Source organism: Accipiter gentilis, chromosome 1, assembly GCF_929443795.1.
Source record: "Accipiter gentilis chromosome 1, bAccGen1.1, whole genome shotgun sequence".
Classification (NCBI taxonomy): Eukaryota; Metazoa; Chordata; class Aves; order Accipitriformes; family Accipitridae; genus Astur; species Astur gentilis.
The window spans coordinates 19944519-19964300 of record NC_064880.1 but is presented as its reverse complement, the minus strand read 5'-3'; the positions used below and the strand labels follow the sequence as shown (position 1 = coordinate 19964300).

Below are 19782 nucleotides of genomic sequence, written 5' to 3'. Positions count from 1 at the left end.
GCTAAGAGTCTTTATTTATACTTGGTCTTTATTATAGGAATAACACTTAAGAGAAAAATACAGGGCTGGGTTTTTCTGCTGCAGTCACAGGCTAACTAAAACAATGAAGGTGATAATACTGAAGAACTCAGTCTATTAAAATGGGTCATAAAACCAGTGTTCAGTTGCTCTTTATTGCAGGAAGGATTAAAGTATTTAGCTTAAAGTATTTAGCTTAATTTGCAGAAAATGCTTAAAAAACTATTAGGAAAAGCTTTCTATTTTAAAGGAAGGGAAGTAATGGAGTATGTTACCTATTGAAACAGGTTCCTCAATCACTGCATGTTACGTATTAAAATAACTTAGACTGCTCTGCAAATACTTCATTCTTCACTCAACAAGGCTATAAACTAGATGACTTCTGGAGATGCCTTGCAGCCCCACACTGGTATAATGTACACAATATATACATCTTATCCTCACTGCATGTTAACCTTCTGGATATTACTAAAACCCATAGAATGTAATAATTTTATATCACTTCAGGAGTCATTTTATTTTTAAAGTATATTCAGTAACCATAACAGTCACACAACTGGTAAGATTTTAAACCTAAAAATAATTTAATCTTGAAATTCTATCTTCATGAAATACATCTGAGTAAGTTTTAGAGTAGCTAATACAATGGAAAACTTTTACTTGGAATTTAACTTATCTATAGCAAGAGCAGCAGTTTTCTGACATGAACTAATAAAACCGCTGCCTCCTATAGGACATTTTAAGTTTTACAGCACTCAAGGGAATTAAAAAACATCCCACCAGTGTCTCTGCTTGTTTACAGTTTAAACCTTGGTTTTATAATGCTTTTGTAAGGATATTTTCCTCATGCTTGAATTTAAAGCATCAAAAACCCCAAGTTTTTGTTTTGATGAACAATGATGTTTTTCAGTTGTTTCCACAGAACTTTCATTTCATTATTTGCAGAAAAAGTAACTGCATTATACAAAATAAATGGTTGCATAATACTTAGCCAGCCAGCTTGTATGTTGCCAGTAACAGTACTGTATGTACAGAATTTTAACTAGTATTTGATAGTAAGTGTCATTTAATTTGTTTTAAAAAAAAATCAAAACTGGAATCAAAATACATTTTCTTAAGCTACAAGAATCTTTATTCCTCTCAAACCTTCATAGTATACTGAACAATTTCAGTTAAGTAAATGCCAATCTGAAATCAGAAAGGACCTGTATTATTTTAAAGACTATACTACAGTATCTGTATTACTGTGCACATCCCTTACCTCTTACCACCAAATTCCGTCACTGGAATGGGATAATGTTCTCTACCTGGCATATCCATGTCAAAAAACTGAGCTTTATATAGCCTGATGCACACCAGGAGACCTATGAGAAAACAGTTACTAAATCAGCCATAAGGATTGTTTACATCAACACCTAACTGCTTACATCAGTAAAATGACCAATAGAATTGCAGCTTCAGAAGCCTTACCAATGATCAGCAAACGTGGAAGCTGAAGTACAATTTTGATTTCATGTTTAATAGTGCTTTGCCTCTTTATACAGATCATTTGCACACATCACAGCAAATTAAACCAATGTCTAATGAGAAGCATCCCTCAGGGAATAGTTTAAACCTTCTCAGGTGAATCTGTTTTGATCATTCTTCAGACTGCTAATTGTGTCATCCAGAAATGCCACCTAAAGGCTATGCTGCTTTTAGGGCAATGCTGTCCTTACAATTAAGGTATCTTTTGCCAGCTTGTACAGTTCAGTATTAGCAACAAATATTCTTACAGCATAGTCACTTGAGAATTAAGTACTGAACTCTGTATTGGCCTGGTCTATAAGAAATACGTAGATAATCAAGCAACAATGTCAATCTAGATAGACCTATTAACTCCTGGAGCAACCATGTTCTTTCCTTATCTCTGATGCTAATCTTAACCAAGTACAATATTCTCTTATAGTTTATTAGCTGTAAAGACATACAGATGCATCCATTCCAAGACAGACAGCAAACTAGAATCATGATCTCTAATGAAATATTCTTTACTGACAGAGTACCAACATCAAAATCAGTTCCCCCATGGACATAAAAATACTCATTCTGTGCATCTTGAAAATGCTGCCATTTGAAATTTGGTCCAAAAAACCCACACAGAGATAGTTCTCTTTCAGTTTTAACTCCACAAGATAAAAAAAAAGTGGTTTTCTTCTTTTTTAGAAGTAGCAACACAACAATAGCTTAAAACACTAAAGTTATTTTAGTACTTAATATATAAAAGATATAAATATATTATCATTTAAACATAAAAAAATCTACAAAATATATCTGGATGATATAAAAATATCAATGTCAAATTTGAATTTTAAAAATCAGTAAATTTACAGTTTTCTTACTCGAATATGGCTGAAGACGTTTACTAAATTTGGGATTTCCATCTTCTTTTTAAACCCCAGTAAAAATGGAATCAGACGTCATTAACTTGAGGTACTCTATATTCCTGCAGATAGCTATGATTTTTTCCAATTGTTTTTTCAGAAGCTTTTGCTGAAGAGCTAACCTCTGCTGCAGTCTGGAATGTTATTGTATCTTAATAGGCCTCTGTTGATCTTATCACATTGGTGAACCTATTCACTGTATCAAACCTAAATATATTTTCATGTAGCTCAACTTGTGTAGTGCCAAGTGTCAATTTAAATAGCATATTACCAGCATATTGCATAAAGATATTTTTTTTTCCACCTGTATTGTTTGGGTTGTAAGTTGGATCTTCATTCGTATTTTCATCATAGGTTCCCTATAATCATGTTTAGTGGAAATATCAATTAGACCTGCAAAATAGAAATGAGTACAAAAATCTACAAGATCAAATGAAACGCTTCAGAACACTATCATTGCCTGCCATAAAAATAGGTTTGTACCACCTAAATGTAAACATTATTAATTTTTTAAAATGTATTTGCCAGATGCACTTTGCTGTTGCATCTCTAACCTGGCAGTACTTTTATTAATATGTTGGGACTTATTAGTTCTATGTAAGTTAGAAAGTCAAAAGATTCTTTAGTCTCTAACACCACCTTATTTATTATATAGCAAGGCAACTAATTTTAAATCTTAATTACACAGATATGACAAATAATATAAATAGAACTATTTAAAATGTTGGGGGGGAAGCATCTATCTTTAGAGATGTATTTTGAAGAATTCATAAGCCTGGAGCTCTTGTTGTTCTTAGAGAGAGCTTCCAAGAACTGAAGACTTCTGAAAACCTGACCAATCACTTAAGTATCACAGTGGAAGCTGAGCTCTTTTGGAAATGTGTTAATTTACAGCAATTCGTATCAGCTTATAATTTTGCATGACAGCCAATGATCTATAGTTTTTCAAGTAATGATCCCAGCTTTTAGGAATGCCACATATCAACTACATGCAATATTAGGTATTTTTTTAATAGGAATGTTTTTGTACTTACCTCCTGAACAATACTCAAAAAGTATTTCCATCTGTTAGAGCTTTCCCATCTGTATCAATCTTAATTTCAAAGCACCAAAACTCTTAAGACACATTTCCCTGAGTATGCATGCCCCAAACTTCTACCATGTTGTCAACACTGATCAAAATTAGTCCAATTTTTGTATCAGCTGGAGGAACCTGACAAGAAGTGCTGCAACGGTAATTTGCATCTGAACTGATGAAAGGTTTAAACAGCAAATTCCAACAGCCAATTCTCACAAAATCTGATGGACTTCTTAATTATACAAGGGCATATCTGAATGCATCAGTGCTAGCAAAGTTGCTGTCTGGGTACATGGGGTTTTTTAGCTGGCCCAGCAGCCTCTCACTGGGAAGCGCTACTGAGCACTGTATGTCATCTTTTGAAGCCAACCAACTAGAGGACACTGTAGTAATTAATTCTTGCTACTTACTTCTGTCAGACTTCACAAACAAGGCACTAGCATTTTTCTGTGCTACCAAGTTTGACAAGCAGGTTGCCTCATCAGCTTATTCAGCTCTGGGGAACATCTGTCAAGGCTGAGCATTCTTGAAGAATGTTTCTAAAATACAAAACTTAGAAAGGCTAACAAATAAAGAGAGAGAATATTATTTAATGAAGAACTGTACTAGTATTTGCAAGAAAAGAATAAATTTCTTAAGGACAAGATTAAAAGACAGTAACATTCCTGTAGGTTGCTCCAAAATGTTATAGAATGTGATTTCAATACATCAAGTATTTTAATTTCTCCCCCCTATGGAACCAAACATTTGGTCAAGAAACTCCATAAATAATAGTAAGTGTACTATAAATAACAATGATAAATTAATTTCTCAAGAATAACCAGATAAATGGAAACATTTGCCAACACCAAATGATACGGTTTCTTTTTAAAACTACTACCTAAAATTATTTAGAAGCTTTCCAAAATTATTTCTCATGTTTCTCTAAATATCAGAGGCCTCAGTTTGGCAAATAAATGATCTGCCTGGGTACAAAAAGCACAACTTTTTGCTTAGGGTCCTAGGTGACACGTAACTTCTATAATCACTCCAACACTACTACAGAGATAACAATGAACAATAGTCACATTTCATCAGCCTAATGTTCCTCTTGGTCCAGTCTCCACCTGCTTTGGAGCATGATGTAAGAACTCTTGCAAACACCCCAGGGTAAGGTACTAGGGAGTCAGTTTTCCTCAGAGCACCAGTAAGAAATCTGCCAGCGCTTTGAAGCAGTCTGAAATTTAAGGTTTTAATAAGTATTTCTTCACAGACTTGACAAATTACTTTGAAAATCTACTTACAGCCCTAGAGATACTTTGTAGGAACAGATACATTATATTATGCTTTATATTACATTTTTTTCTGGTAGGATTTTTCCTTTCTCTACTTAATTGGACATACGTAAAAACCAGACTGTAAGGTAGCATGTTGAATACTAAGCTCCGACCTTACCAAAAACACTGGAGCATGCATCCAGTTTTTCTTACATTAACTTTGCAATCCTTCCATACACAATTAGAAAGACAAGCTTCTCTTCAGAGGAAGTCCATTCATGTTTTTATTTCAACCCCATGATTGTATCCACATACTCACCCAGCCTGCCTTTTTTTTTTTTTTTTTTCTGGAGACTTTTTTTTGTTTTATTCAAAAGAGATCTTCCTTGAAATAAACAAGATGCTTTGCAATTTTAGAAGCAAAAGTAGCAGAGCTAAAGCTAAAGGACAGTCAGCAAGCTAGGGAGCCAATGAGGGATGAAGAACTGTCTGGAGGGAGTTTCCCAGTTTCTCTGGGAGCCAAGGGAGCCTGAGGCTGGGGACCACCAACCAGCCAGCCCTGCAGAACTGGCCAAGGGCTGGGAGGCTGCACAGGATGGCCCCAAAGCACCCAGGGTGTGTGTGGGGTGTCCATTTCTCAAGTAATGAAAGGGCACGCATGATGCTTGGAGGGCAGATCTCCAAGAGGTGACAAGGCCAGAGACGCTCAGCTCTTTTTGGCTCTGGCAACCCAGACCAGCTCCTCACCGAACCCTCCCTTCTAAAACCATAACCTGAACCCTCTCCTAAAGCATAGCTGCAAGACCAGCCCTGTTCTACAACACAGGAAAATCTACTGTACTGAATTCAATATGTGTGACAGATTGGACAGATTCAATACGCTTTTTGTGACACTGATATTGATTAGGAAGGGTGGGAAAGCCAACCTTAGGCTATTCTCTCTTCCCCAGAGCCCAGTATTCCCTTCCCCACTGAGGATGAGTGAGCCTACATGTATTACTTTGATGATTAATAATAATAGTGTGTAAAAAACCAGACCAAATATTCTAAAAAACCTCCAAAGATTTACTGAATTTACATACAGAATAAATGCAACATCTCAATATGTAGCTTTATAATTCATCTACTGAAAATAACTTCAGTCTACTGCATGTGTCAGATGCTTTTTCACTGTTGCTCTCTAGTTTTGCAATCCGAGATCCAAACTGTACAGCCCTTTTTGGCAAAACAGTCGAGGCTGTAAGGCCAAATTCCTTAGCAGCAAGACGCAGAATCAACTTCTCACCAATTCCTCGAGGTAAAGTCAAGTCAGCTTTTTCTGAGATGGGCAGAGAATTGAGGAATGAAACAACATCTTCATCAAGAAAAGGAAACCTGAAAGGAAGATATACATGGGGAAAGACCCTTTAAAAACCTCATACAAATAATCTTGGTTTTCCCCTTTACCACATGCAAAGACTTAAAAGTCTGTATCAATTCCTAACTATAGATGTACCTTAGATGTTAGTGTCACAGTACAGAGGCAAGTCTCCAAAGCAGTTACACTGTCTTGGAGAAAGGAAACATAATATATCCTGTTAAACTCATAATCCTGAAAGTTTTCAAAAGTCAGGCAAAGAAAAGAGTAAGAACAAGTATCAGAAATGTTGAGTTCATACAAAAGTTAAGAAAATCAGAAAATACAATGGAAGAGCAAGACAAATTTTAAAGTAACACTTCTCAAGATAACTCCTAAGTATTTAAAAATACTGTATGAAGCTACACTGTAATTTTGAAACAAAAATATTTACACAACAAATTCTGACAACATTCCAAATTCCAGGCGTTCATATCTAACCACATGCATGATTAGCAGCATTGCCTGTCCACCACTGCAACTGTTTTTTTGCTAAATTGAAAATGTGCAACTAAGAACAGGTTTGGAATAACACTGGCTCAAAGATCACATGAAGACCTTTCATGGACCTGAGTGGCCTCTGCTACACCTAAAGAATTTTTTGCAATTTGGTGGTAGCATGGAGGAAGTAAGCACAAATCAAATGATTCTTTAACTACTCTGACTTAACCAGGAAATGCAGTGGATATTGATCATGCCTTTACTGCATGGACAGGAATGCATGGCTTCTATGTTATGTTGTCATTTTCCAAAAGTCACTCCCCAAATGACCACACCAGAACACTTCAAAGTTGCACAGATGACTGTTCCACTTAAAATCATAAAACCAACTTGATTTCGCCTATTTCAACATCTGTTGCTGCTTCTTAAAACTTCTAGATAAAAATCCAATGTTCAAGTTGCTAAATTTCCTTAAGTAACTCTTCCACAGTACTACAGACCATTTTTTAAAAAAACAAAAAACCCTACAACACAGTACACATAATGAAACTGCAACAGAACTTGAGACAGTAAAATGCATAGAAGTTTCAATTAAGCTTTCTGTTAGAGTGGTAAAATCAGAATCTAACTGGCAAAACCAGTTTTGCTTCATGTTAAAACAACAGTACCTGGCTTCTTTCCCGTGATCACCAATAATCCTGTCATCTCTACCAAGATTTCTAGAAGAAATGCGATCTAAGTCCACTTCAAGTTCTTTATTTAGACCTTCTAAGCCATATTTTTTGAAGCAAACACGATGTCGAGAATACCCGGCAAGCTGTTCATCTGCTCCAATTCCTGTAAGCACAACCTAAGAAAGCAGAATAAAAGAAATCTTTCTTAGTATCTATACAAGCTAATAATATGTAACAGATCTTAGAGGCTGAACTACATTTTAAGGAGTATAACTTTAATACACATATTCTAAATACATTACCTGTCATGATGGGATACGCCTTACACATTTACAGAGCCTGAAACAGTTCCAAATAAAGTCACTGGAAACTTGAAATAGGTTCACAATCAGACCTAAATTACAAACATTTCTACCGATGCAAGGAAAAAACACCAAAATAATGTATGCATCACAAATACACCAGTACCCTTGAAGAATGTCTTTGTTAGTTTCTGTTACAATAAACAGCATTTGTTAAACACCAGCCTTTATCAAAAAATTGTTGCCAAAGATCATGTGGTATGTTCTAAATAGTTATCTAAATGTACACCCAGATTACTATTCCTTTACCAGCTACTGGCTTAGTAACAACTGCATTACACAAAGTAAAAACATCTCATATTGTTCTGTCTACTCAATAAGTACATAAAATGTTACGAAGAGAAAAACCCACTACTATATCTGGTCCATTACTGTGCCTTCAACAGCAATTCACTGTAAAAGTGGAAGTCTCTTAACATAAATAGTCAAGTGTGTTTTACCACCAGTGTGTGACACCAGCTAGTGATCAACTAATTTTTTACCTGTGCACAGTAGTAAGTAACAGATGGGAAAATAACACTTTCATTACTTTATGTTTTATTAACTCATGACTCATTTCAACATATTCTGGACCTAAAATGAATTTGTATGTTTCGCGAATCTGAGATGTACATCCTTAAGTTAGATCAGTCAACTACATCAACTGTGTTCTACAGTAGTAGTTTTTAAGCAAACTATTGTGTTTGTTGGAGGTTTTTTTGTTGGGTTTTTTTGTGGTTTTAGGACCTAGCAATTAGTAGAAAAGTATCAGGAGCCTCAAAAAGCAAAGGCAGCAGTGGACTGCAAACTCCTGAAACTGAAATAGTTTATTCTTCCCTACACAACCCATCAGGAAATTGGGAAGTGAGAAATAAGAATCAAATTCCCAAGAAAATCATCTAGTTAGTAAGAAGATTTTACTTAATACTACATACATCAAAATAAGTTATGAAAAAGGAAAGAATTACTTTTTTTTAGTTCTGCCCTTCAATCATACTCTAATTACAAAAAAATCCAAGTGGTCATCTTTTCTGCCATTATTATTTGCTATTTTGTCACGTAAGTAGCCTGCCTAAATAAGAAGCTAGTAATTTTACAAGGGATGGGATGCTGGCACAAAACAATACTACTTAATAATTCATTAACATTTATCTCTAAATTTGTTAACCTATTCAGTTCGGACTGAATAGCTGTTACCCACTACTGGAGTTCAAACACCAAAAATGCTAGATGATGGTTATTATTTTTTTCCTAGTCATATTGTTGCTTATTCAAGCTCAATGAAAAGCCATACACATTACATGACAAAAGAACTGAATGCAGTTTTTAACTCCAGAATTAAACAAAGATTATAATTACAGAATATTCTACATTCTGCCACTGAATTTCAGAAGCCTTGTGAGTATTAAAGAACCCTGCTGATTTCTGAAACAGAACTGGTTTTACATTCACAGGTCAAGCATAAGGCAGAAAACAATAAAATCAGTACCTTTGCAGGACTTTTATATGGCTTCAGTTCTCCTTGGTTACTAATAAAACCCTCACCTCTGGAAGCAAACCAAAGTGCACAGCCAATGCTGTCATCCAAGACTGTATCCAGTGGATAAATTAAGTGATTAATGCATTGTTGTCTCATTTTTTTCAATTCCTCTAGTGTAACATTAATTTCCACAAAGTTCCAGGTTCTTGAAGGGTTAATGGCTTCTAATTCTTTCAGTCCTGCCCTACCAGTGATTCTGTCAGGAACATCAAAGCAAGATAAATGAGCACCAGTTTTAGCGTCAAGATCTTGACAACTTTCCTGAGGACAAAGCAAGTCAAGCTTTACTTCCTGGTTGGTATGTTTTTTAGCAGTACCCTTTTGCTTAGCTTGTTCTTTTATCATGAAGGCTACATTGAGAAGATCAATTGGTTCTTCCAAAGGCACATGCTTATCAGCAAGGGCTGCAATAACCATAGAATCAATGCCACCAGAGAAGAGCACCGCAACATGTGCTTTCCTATTAAACATGCTTGGAACTTCCCTTGTTTTCTGATCTTCATCTCTAAAGAGAGATAAAACCCGTCTCTTCACTGCTTCATTTAAAACATCAATAAACTGACAGACTAATTTTTTCTTGGGTTCCTCTGCAAGAAATCCTTGAAGGGTTTCTACAGAAACTGCATGGATAATGTTGCTAGTATTAGTGCCTGGACATTCACCTAAAGCTTCAGAAATTGTTTTATTTAAGGGGATAACTGGTGCTCTGAGACATAGTTTTGATTCATTCATCACAAGACGTATGTGGTTCGGTAAGTCTTTTGAAACTTGGTCCAGAACATTAAGGAATATTTCTTCTGCTGTTTTCTCTGTGCAGCTGTACTTCCAAGGAAACAATGTTAAAGACAAAGATTTAGTTGTTGCACAAGCTTTGAGATCAATTTTGAAAATTCCAGATGCTGGGACTTCTTGCCATTTACCTGATTCAGAATAAACACTTACAGATGTAAGACAGAAAGCACTGTCAACCTCATTACTGAATTGCCAAAGCAAACTACGACGACCAAAATAATCTCTACCAAACCACAAACTGTGTCTAGAAGCTTGATAATAAATAAAAGACCATGGACCCCGAAGTGATGAAAAGAGTGACAAAATGTCAGCTTCACTACTGCACAATGCAAGATGATGAAACACTACTTCGGTGTCATTTTCTAGATCTCCTACATGCATGCCATTGAAAATTTCCCCATTCCAAAGAAAAATATTGTTATTGGCATCTTCCAGAGGCTGAGGAGTCACCAGTCCTCTCAAGTGAAGTACATGGCCAGAAAACAGACACTCATAAGAGAGATCTGACACAGTTTTTATCAACTGTTGGCTACTGTCTGGTCCTCTTCTTCTAAGACGGCAGAGTATGTCTTTGTTAAAGAAATCATGAATAGCATGCTGGCTACACAAGGTAACAACGCAACAAATACCACACATTGTGACTTTGAATTCAGATGGACTATTTCTTGATTTTAGCCTTTTCTGAATTTTCCATCTCCTGATGTGCCTTCTTTAATTCATCTAATGTATCTGTGTAAGAGAAAAATACACAAATAATCAGTTTCATAAACTAGTAAGTTTGAGTGAATTTATGAATAGGTAAGTTTAAGAGCATATGTAAGAAATGAGCAACTCCAGCCACTTGTTCAATTAAAGAGATAAACATGAAACGCTAAGTAACAAAAGTGCTATGTTTGTGTTACATCAATACTATAGCTCACTGTAGCCTATTCCTCTTTAATTATACAAAGATTATGATTTTTTTTTCTCGCAAAGAAAGCTACCCTACAAGTATAAGAATTAGGGCAATGGCCAACTGTTGCCTATATAATCAATACGATTTACACATTTGTAATGATAAGAGCAGCGAACTGTCAATTAAAGGGTGAACAGTAATAGTTGACACTCAAATCAAAGGAAAGAAAATGAAAGTAGCAATTGTTCATTGCAGAAAATAAATTTATACTTCTAAATTTATACATTTCTAACATTTGTTCCATCATCAAGTCTCTTTATCATCCGTTCTCCTATCTTCATAATCCCACACATCCATTCTTTCAACTACCTAAAGATTTCTATCTTAACCTCCAGTTTAACTTGTCATTATTGTCTTCCCACTCATCCCATGCAGTTTTTAGACTTTTTTTTGTTTGGGATTTTTTTAAGGGGCAAAGTGCTGTACAGCTTCCCAAAGGGCACTGAGAATAGTAGCTCCTTTGTTGGGCAGATGTTGTCCCTCTTCCTACACCTTCAGCACTCGCTCTTTTATCACATCCATTTATCAAGTGGAAACACTTTTACATTTATCCAATCCAGAAAAACAAGTACTGTCTGAAGTCTACTTTGTATTTGATACACAGTTGACAGGTTTTAATTTTAATATACCTTTGAAATCATTAACAGCTACAAATACAGCTTTTAAATAGTTAGCTACTTGATCAACTTTTACACTGCAAACTTACTTTTGCATTGAGATAGCGTTTCTGTTCGGTCTACAAGGAAGAATATGTTGCTATTGGGTTGCTGCCTGTAAACTTTCTGTAAAACGAACCAACACTGCATTAAGTCAAAGCAACAAAGTGTGGCAACCACACTGCAACAAAAGCTGATGTAGGTCCACCAAGATACCCCTTCACTTTTATGACAGAAGGATAAGTTCTGCCTTGACAACACCAACATTCTAATGTTGTACCACCAAAAACATTTCATGGTCAACCAATGACTTTTGGTCGGCTTTTCTCTTTTCCTCATACATGAGGATCACATTCTATTTTAAAACATGGAAAGTAAGAATACTTCATAAAGTCTTCTGATCAACTCAAACATCTTAATGAAGTAACTCTGATAAAACATAAAAAGGCAAAAAAACCCACAAGGTACTGTATTACACTGCACAAGTGTACAAAATCAAATAATTTGGAGGACAAATTATTCTGAGAATAGCAGACCACGTCTGTATTAAAATCCGTATTAAATTAAAAGACAGCGTGCTCTGATTTTGCTTCCCCTCTTGTCTCTATGCTTATTTCTCTGATGCTAAAATTACATCGTCAAAAGCAAACTTGTAAATACTTACCCGGTTCTTCTTCAAATTAGAAAGCTCATCAACTACAACCTTCTGCTCTTTAATCTGAAAGGCAAAAGATGCACTTCAATTTAATAATTAAAAATAAACTACTGTATTGTAATCCTGGTGGTGAACACACTGACATTTTAAGACAGCTACATGCATATATAGTTGCTGTTCTTCGAATGGACCATTAAAGACAAAGTGGAAGTAGATATAAAAATGAAACACTTAACTGTTCTAAAAAAAGGTTATCTTGCATGGATTGATATTTTCTCCTACCCTCAAAAAGCAATCACCACTGGGAAGCCAGAGTACCTCTAGCTATTTATAACCAGAGACCACATTTTTCCCCCAAAAGAAAAGAAAACCATGCACACAACCAATAAAGCATCAAATAACTTTAGAAAACAAAATTTAACATAATATCTACAATACTTTATGTTACAAGTATTATCCAGATTCAAAATGAAACCACTAAAACCCCAAGACCCCTAAAACTGTATTAAGAGCAACAGAGGCCTTTCTATTGCTCCAGAGTTTTGCACAAACTTCCTTAGTGGGATTTACCACTCTGGTCAACTGCACTGGCAGAAGTGGCAGGTATTCCCATTTGCTTTTTCAGCAGCAGCTACAAATGCCAAAGAACAACCAGGAGGACCATCATAAAAGCTAAAAATAGAACAAAACCTGATCATCAGGCACTTAATGCTTTTTGTTAGAAACAAACAATATGGTTTTCTTCATTCTTCCTTTGCGTCTCCTAGAATTGGTACAACAGCAGAAAGCTGCCACAGAGCTAGGTTAGCCAAACTGAACGTGGCCTACAGAAAAGACAACTTTTCCAGCAGCTACATCAATGCCTCCTTATATTTACAATTCCAGCAGTGTCATCTTTTGCTACAGACTAAACCAGCCACTTAGCACAACAGAAATTACAACCTGCAATGCTGTTATGTCCTAGCTTTACAGCTTCCCAGGCAATCAAAGATACCACTGACTTTACCCAATATGGCCATACGTCATTTTTTGAGGGAAAGCAGTTCCATAGGACTTGAGAGATTTCACGCTAAACAAAGCTATTGGCACCAGGGAAAACAGAGCAGATTTATGAGGAGTGCGAGCCTCTGTGACTGAAATCCTTTGGGACTTTTTGAGTAGATACAGCTGAAGCAGATACTACTAGAGAGAAAAACCTCACTGCGACTCACCTGACATTTCGAGCTCAACGTGGAGCAGTAAGAACCCCAAACCCCCAATCTGACAAGAGAGCTAACAGCGGCGCCGACAAGAGCTGGCCACACGACAGAGGCTCTCCTCCGAGCCCTGCAACGCAAACCCCGCACCACAGGAGCCCCAGCTTCCCCACAGGACTCGCCCTCCGCTGCCTCACGCCGATCACGCCCGAGGTTACAGGCTTCGCGGGGCCGCCGCCGACCCCCCACCCGTCGGCAGCACGGCCCCTGAATGTGCCTCAGCCCGCTCCACGCAGCCGAGAGCGCCGCGGGGATACCGGCGGCGGGGACGACGACACGGGGCCGGGGCCGCGGCCTCAGGCGCCGCCGTTAGCCGCACCGCGGCCCTCTCCCTCCCTCCCGGCAGCAGGCCGCCTCAGCTCACCCTCCGGCTCAGCTCCTCCTTGCGGCGCAGCTTCGCGCTCTCTCCCTCCTCCTGCCGCGGCGCGCGGCCCGACATCCCCCCCTCCCCCCCACCCGGCGCGCGCCCCGCCGGGGACCACGCGCACAAACCCGGTAACGGCAGCGGCTACCGGCGACGCGGGCGGCCCGGGCGGCGGCGTGCGCGCATGCGTGCGGCCTGGCCAACGCGGAGCGCCAGCCGGCGGGCGCGAGCGGGTGGGGCGGGGCCGTCGCCGTCGCCCCTGAGGCGGCTGCCGCTGGTGGTGAGGGGGGGCCGGTCCTCTCGGTAGCGGCCTGCCGTCCGCACGGGCAGCGGGCGACGTCCCGGCCCGGGGAAAGAGTTTCCGGGAATCATGCGCTCGCGGTGAGCCGTCTGCTCGTCCGTCAGAGCATTGGCAGGGCCACGGTGAAGCGAGGGCTGGAGACGAGGGGGCCGTGTAGAGCGTGAAGGGGAAAAAAGGAAAAAAACCAAAACCACAAATGAGAAAGAAGAGGAAGCGCTTTGCCTCGGAACTGTTTGGTGGGGTGGTCACCCTGGGTCTGAGTCGGGCAGCTTGCTCTGAAATACCTTTAAATAAAGGAATTCCACAGTAGATAGGAATTCTAGAATATTTACGGACGTTAAGATTATATGTTTTCCTCTTTGGTAGGAATGGTCTTAATCTTTCTCTGTCTCTTCCAGTCTCACTATCGGTACGTGGCAGTGATGCATCTGTCTTCCCGTCTTTATAAATACGTCGGGGAAGAAGTTGTTTAAGTGGCAGGATGATGATAGCGCAAGGACAAATAATATTCCTGTGATTTGCTATCATGAATAAATTGGCTGAGAAATGGTAAAAGGAGCCAATTACTGTGACAAGAAGATTTTGAAAATGTCTTCTGGTAGAATCAGTGAGGAAAAAAAATTAGTTTGAGGTAGAGTTTGACTTACGAAAGGAATTACATGCTCTGATCACTGAGTTGATTGGTGAATGAACTGCATATTGCAGGAAATTGGAAGTCCGCTGATTTTCATGGAAAATAGATCATATATTTATTAATGAGTATTAGTGGATATCAGTGGGGAGTTTGGGTGAGACTTTGTCAAGGTAGTTGACGTAGGAACATTACAGTTATTTTTTTGTCTCGTGTTATCCCTTCCCCTCTTTTTAAATATTGTTGTGTGATTATTCTAAAGACTCACGAGCCATTCCAAACTTAGAGACTACCGATAGCTCAGTTGGGATAGAAATCTCATAAAATCCTACCAGTTCTTATGATACTGACTGCACTACAAATATTGTGCAAATCTTCATGAATTATTTGACATATCTGCTACTTTAATAGGTGAGGTAGAAGTGTTGACTTTTGCTGCTTTGTGATTTGTGACTCATATAATCATACGTGTTACGTATTTTGATAATACTTGGAGCTTGTGAGCAAGATTACACCTTGTTTTGGTGGTATCCATAAGCTTGATTGGAATTTTTGGCAGCGGTATAGGGACAATAAGGATTTTGGCTCCTAATAGAAACACAAAAAAAGACAATTTGGCTATAAGAATATTTAATAGTACAGTAACTTGCAAATGTTATTTGCCTTTAACAGAAAGAGAACCTGAGACTACACTTCCATAAAAGGGCTGTCTTGCTCTTCCTTCCACTTTCAACCAACACACTTCTGCCTCCACCCTTGCATCAGCACGCCTGTGGGATTGAGTGTGTGGTGAGACAGGTGAGGCAGCTGATCCGGCTTTCTCTGCAGTGTACCAGTGCTTACGTGATTCTGGCAGTCCCAAAGCAGATTAACTGAAGCTGCTGGGGAAATGTTCCCTAGGGGTTGGAGAGGTTCTGAGGCTTGTCCTTCAAATTCTAGAAGGAATACAAATGCCTGGGTCACATACAACAGTTTTGGTGCTATTGCTCAGCGTGCTTTGTAGTTTGTGACTCTTGTTCTATGGAGTAATTTGTTTAATCTGACTACCTCCCAACCTTTGCTGCCTGAGTATTTTATTTGCTGTTGATATGTTACAAAGGTTGATGATCAAATAACCCGGTAGTAAAAGTATAATTTCTGTACGGATGATCCTTTTCATGTTCAGTAATAAATACAGTTAATGTTTATTAATCAAAAATTCATCACTCTGTTCCTGAGCATGTTTCATCAGTTGGTTTGTAAGAGTGATGATAATGGTCTTGAGGCATAATAGCGAATGTGGAATGTTTTCAACTTCTGGTCTTACCACGAATTGCTGATTCTTCTACTGATATGGAATGCACTTTTGATAAGTCCTTTTTAAAATGAATGGATTCCTGTGACATCATTACTCCTGAAATTACACACCTTTGTACCTGCATTAAGAGCAGCTGTGTTTAAAACTTCACAAAGGAAAAGGTCGGCATCTTTCTTCTCCCCGTGCAGAACTGTGACATCTTAATTCAGCCTTATTTCAGGGCTGCTGTAGTTCCGTTGTTTGCGATGTGCTTGCGCTGTTCTTCATGAGGGGTGGGAGGTGACTGAGGAGCTGATCTGGCTGACAACTAAGTGGGCGATGTAGTTCGGTGATACATCTCTGGTCAACCTGCTTGTGTCTGTGCACTTCTCTCATGCCAGCTCTGGTGCTCTGAACTATTTATAGCATAAAACTATTTTGGGGAGGTTAATAATGCCTGACACAATGTTAATAAAGATCAAGGCATATTTCACAGTCTTTTGAAGTCCTCACCTTTTCAGCATCTGGGATCTTTAAAAATGTACAATATAACCCATACTACCTAACAAGCAATGCAAACAGTTACAAAACAGGCAGTGGTTACTGATGCCAGAAAATATTTGAAGTTGCCATCCTGTGTGAGCGAACACCTGACCAAAACAGTACCCTCAAATAACCAAGCTCAAGTGCTGACAGACTGTTGTTAAAAGCATGCTGAAAATGTTAGGCCATCCTTCTGAAAACCACTATCAGTCTTGAAGACCTTTTTTGAAGATGTTGGCAATACACTTGTGTCAGATGATTTTACAGATGTGAGAGGTACAAGGCAGCACTGATAGTGCCTTTGGGGCTTAGCAGTGCCACATTTCCGTGCTTTGCTGTGGGCTAGTAATCTGCATGTACTCAGTTCTGTATCTAAGCTGGTGCTTGGTAACATGTTAAGCCATGATAACTTGATTGTGGGTTCAAACTCGAGTCATTTAATAGGTTCAGCTGTAAGTGACTGTAATCTGAGGAAACTTGTCATGTCTTAGAAAAAACACTTGTGAAGGTCCTTGGAAGTGAACAGTACCAGGAAAATTGCAGCTCTTATGTTGGCCACAAGAGAGCAAGCCAAAACTGCGCTGGCTGTTTGGTGAATCCAGAGATAGTCAAAGAAAAAATGGACCTGGGATTAAGACAGGTGGGTGAGGTCTTTAGAAGGGGGAGAGCATGGTCAGAGGGTATTTGCATTTATGGTTTTTTGCCTTTTTTGGAACATTTTCAATTCTGATCCTGGGTTATTTTGTATTTAGACATTGTAACGTTAGAATCCATGTGAGTAAATTCTGAGATGTAACATTGATCTCTACGTTAACTTCTCGGTTGAACCTATCTTTTAATAACTTTCTAACTCATACCAGTCTAAGAAAATTCAAATTGTTGAAATTATTTGGGTTTGCTTTATGGTAATCCTTCTGCTAATTTGATTGAGACATTAGGATTTGAAGGGAGTTAGGTTAGTTTATACAACCAGGGATACGGATCTGTGTACTGGAATCTATGTAAAGTTGTGGTTTGTTTCCTTAGGTTAAGTATCTTGATTATCAATTGCACAAGAAACCTTGCAAACTCTCTAATTGTTCCACCTTAAAAGTCCTATTATTGCAAACAAAACAAGAAGCCTGAGCACTTTTATGAGCTTGAAGTACAGTCAGTTTTTAAAGTTTTTACTTCTGATACATTCTTACAGCAATCTCAGAACTCCTTCGCACAAAACTTCTGCACAGGTCAGATGCATAAAATTGTTAATTTTCAAATTAAAAGCAGAATTTCATCACTTTGACGTGGAAGATTTTAAGGCTATTGTGAAAATAGCTGAGAACTTGAATAGCTTCAGTCTATTATTAGTTTTTACAATCTGATTGCATTCGTTAAAGCTTCTAAAAGTGCTGAACCAAGCAGCTTGTTTGTAAAATACTCCCAGCATAGTCTTTTGTCTGATGATTTAAATAAAAGAAGGTTTAAAAATAGACTACTCCCAAGTCCACTCTGTGTTCTTCAATGTAAAACTGAAGTAACTCTAATTAATACAGGGGCCTCTCTCTCTTACGTTGCTGTAGCTGAGAGCACAGTTTGACCTTTAATTCTCATAATCTTTCCCTCCTTAGTGCAGAGCACCTTGTTGTGCACTTTGCCTAGAGTTTAAAAGAGAGTTGAGAAGTTCATGTGAGTGGTAGTTTGACTTAGAAGGGTAGAACTAAAAGATTTGAGTTTGTCTCTTGTTTATTAACTCTCTTGTTACAAAGTAACATAACCTGGCACTGCAGTCCCTCACATACTTTGAATAACCAACACACAGGTTTACTATAGCAACAGTCTAGTTTGAATATGGGATCAGATTTCCAGATACACATTTGGAGCAGTGAATGTTCAGGGATCTTAAAAAAATCAAGTGCTCTGTCTTACAACAACAAACATTTTGTTTGCAGTATGAAGCTGGAAGCCTGGTGGCTGGAAGATGGAAGCCCTTCCATTGATGCCACTAAGGAGCTGGCGTATGAGTGGCTTAGAACTGCTCGTGAACACTGGATGGACCTATGCCTCGTTTGCATTACCTTGGATTGGGGCATCCTGATGCAAAATCAGATCAGTGCTAATATTTCTGCCTAATGAGAAAAGGAAAAGACAACTGCACCAAATACACTCTGAGCGAAGAGTCAGTCTGCCCAGTAAGCCTGCTCTTTGCAAGCTGAGCTAGGAAGCCGGGAGAAGACTAGAGGGATAATTATGTGCTTACTTCTATTTCCTGTTGGGAGTGCCTCCCTGACAGCAAGTACTGTGTTTAATGCTATGTACAACTGATATTTTCTTGAAGATAAAACACACCGATTAGATTGCTTTGAAGGAGTAGGCAGGCCTGAGCAGGATGGGCTGAAGGTACAGAAGTAGCAGCCTGCTTGTGTTACTCTAATACGGGTCTCATAGAATCAGGGACTTGATCATTTTGGCTGAGATAGGTTACAGTCCCCTAAAGCATGTTCTCATAGAGACAAAATGGACCTGCCTAAGTGTGAGTTTGGGCAGACCAGAACATGTCTGAGTAGCCTGGGGAAAGGGGGAAATGCCTAATACCTTTGCAAGGTTCTCTGAGGCAAGAGTGAAGGTAAGGCTGTTTGTTTTAAGACACCCAGTTGGATTAGGATCTTACCTAGATTGATTTATTAAATGTGTTGCTCTCAAGTGCTTTTTGTCCCTTTGTTCTCATTGCTATAGACATTTGGACTTAGTGCTTGCTAGTGAGCAAATATAGCCACTTGGACACCAAGGAGAGAAAATGTAGTTTTTCCAGGTTTGCAGAGGGGAGTTAATTGAAAGGAAACTCTTAGGTTTTCAAATTCTAATGTGCCAGAGGCCATGTTATCAGACAGTTTGTTGGGCTTCACTTATTTTTCTACTTCATTCTTTGTGTCTTAGGCTATGCTGAGGGCTTCCCATTTACCCATTGTCCTTATTCCTCTCTAGCTTTGCCACCCCCCCGCTCCCCCCAACTTGAAGCTTTGGTACAAATCAGCCTGTGCACATGGCAAAACAACCCGGGACCCAAATAACTGAAATCTTATTAGAGCTTTCAGTCTTGAGGGTTGTACTTGTTCACCATCATTTTATGATGAATATGATACTTGGTGCTCTGAATGCTTTAAGGGTCCATAGAACTCAAAATGACTGACTGAGATAGATACATACAGA

The 19782-nt window shown here is 38.6% G+C and overlaps 2 protein-coding genes across 2 annotated transcripts; both read right to left on the bottom strand.

Annotated features, from left to right (window-relative positions):
• Positions 1-4093: 4093 nt before the first annotated feature.
• ASNSD1 (asparagine synthetase domain containing 1) lies at positions 4094-10595 on the bottom strand. The gene is made up of 3 exons (XM_049806408.1): positions 9117-10595; positions 7281-7462; positions 4094-6149 (listed from the first exon to the last, which is right to left on the bottom strand). The coding sequence occupies exons 1-3, from the start codon at positions 10593-10595 to the stop codon at positions 5888-5890; spliced, it is 1923 nt and encodes a 640-aa protein (XP_049662365.1). The 3' UTR covers positions 4094-5887.
• Positions 10562-13960, bottom strand: ASDURF (ASNSD1 upstream open reading frame). The gene is made up of 4 exons (XM_049806423.1): positions 13846-13960; positions 12235-12288; positions 11621-11696; positions 10562-10688 (listed from the first exon to the last, which is right to left on the bottom strand). The coding sequence occupies exons 1-4, from the start codon at positions 13918-13920 to the stop codon at positions 10618-10620; spliced, it is 276 nt and encodes a 91-aa protein (XP_049662380.1). The 5' UTR covers positions 13921-13960; the 3' UTR covers positions 10562-10617.
• Between the last annotated feature and the right edge of the window lie 5822 nt (positions 13961-19782).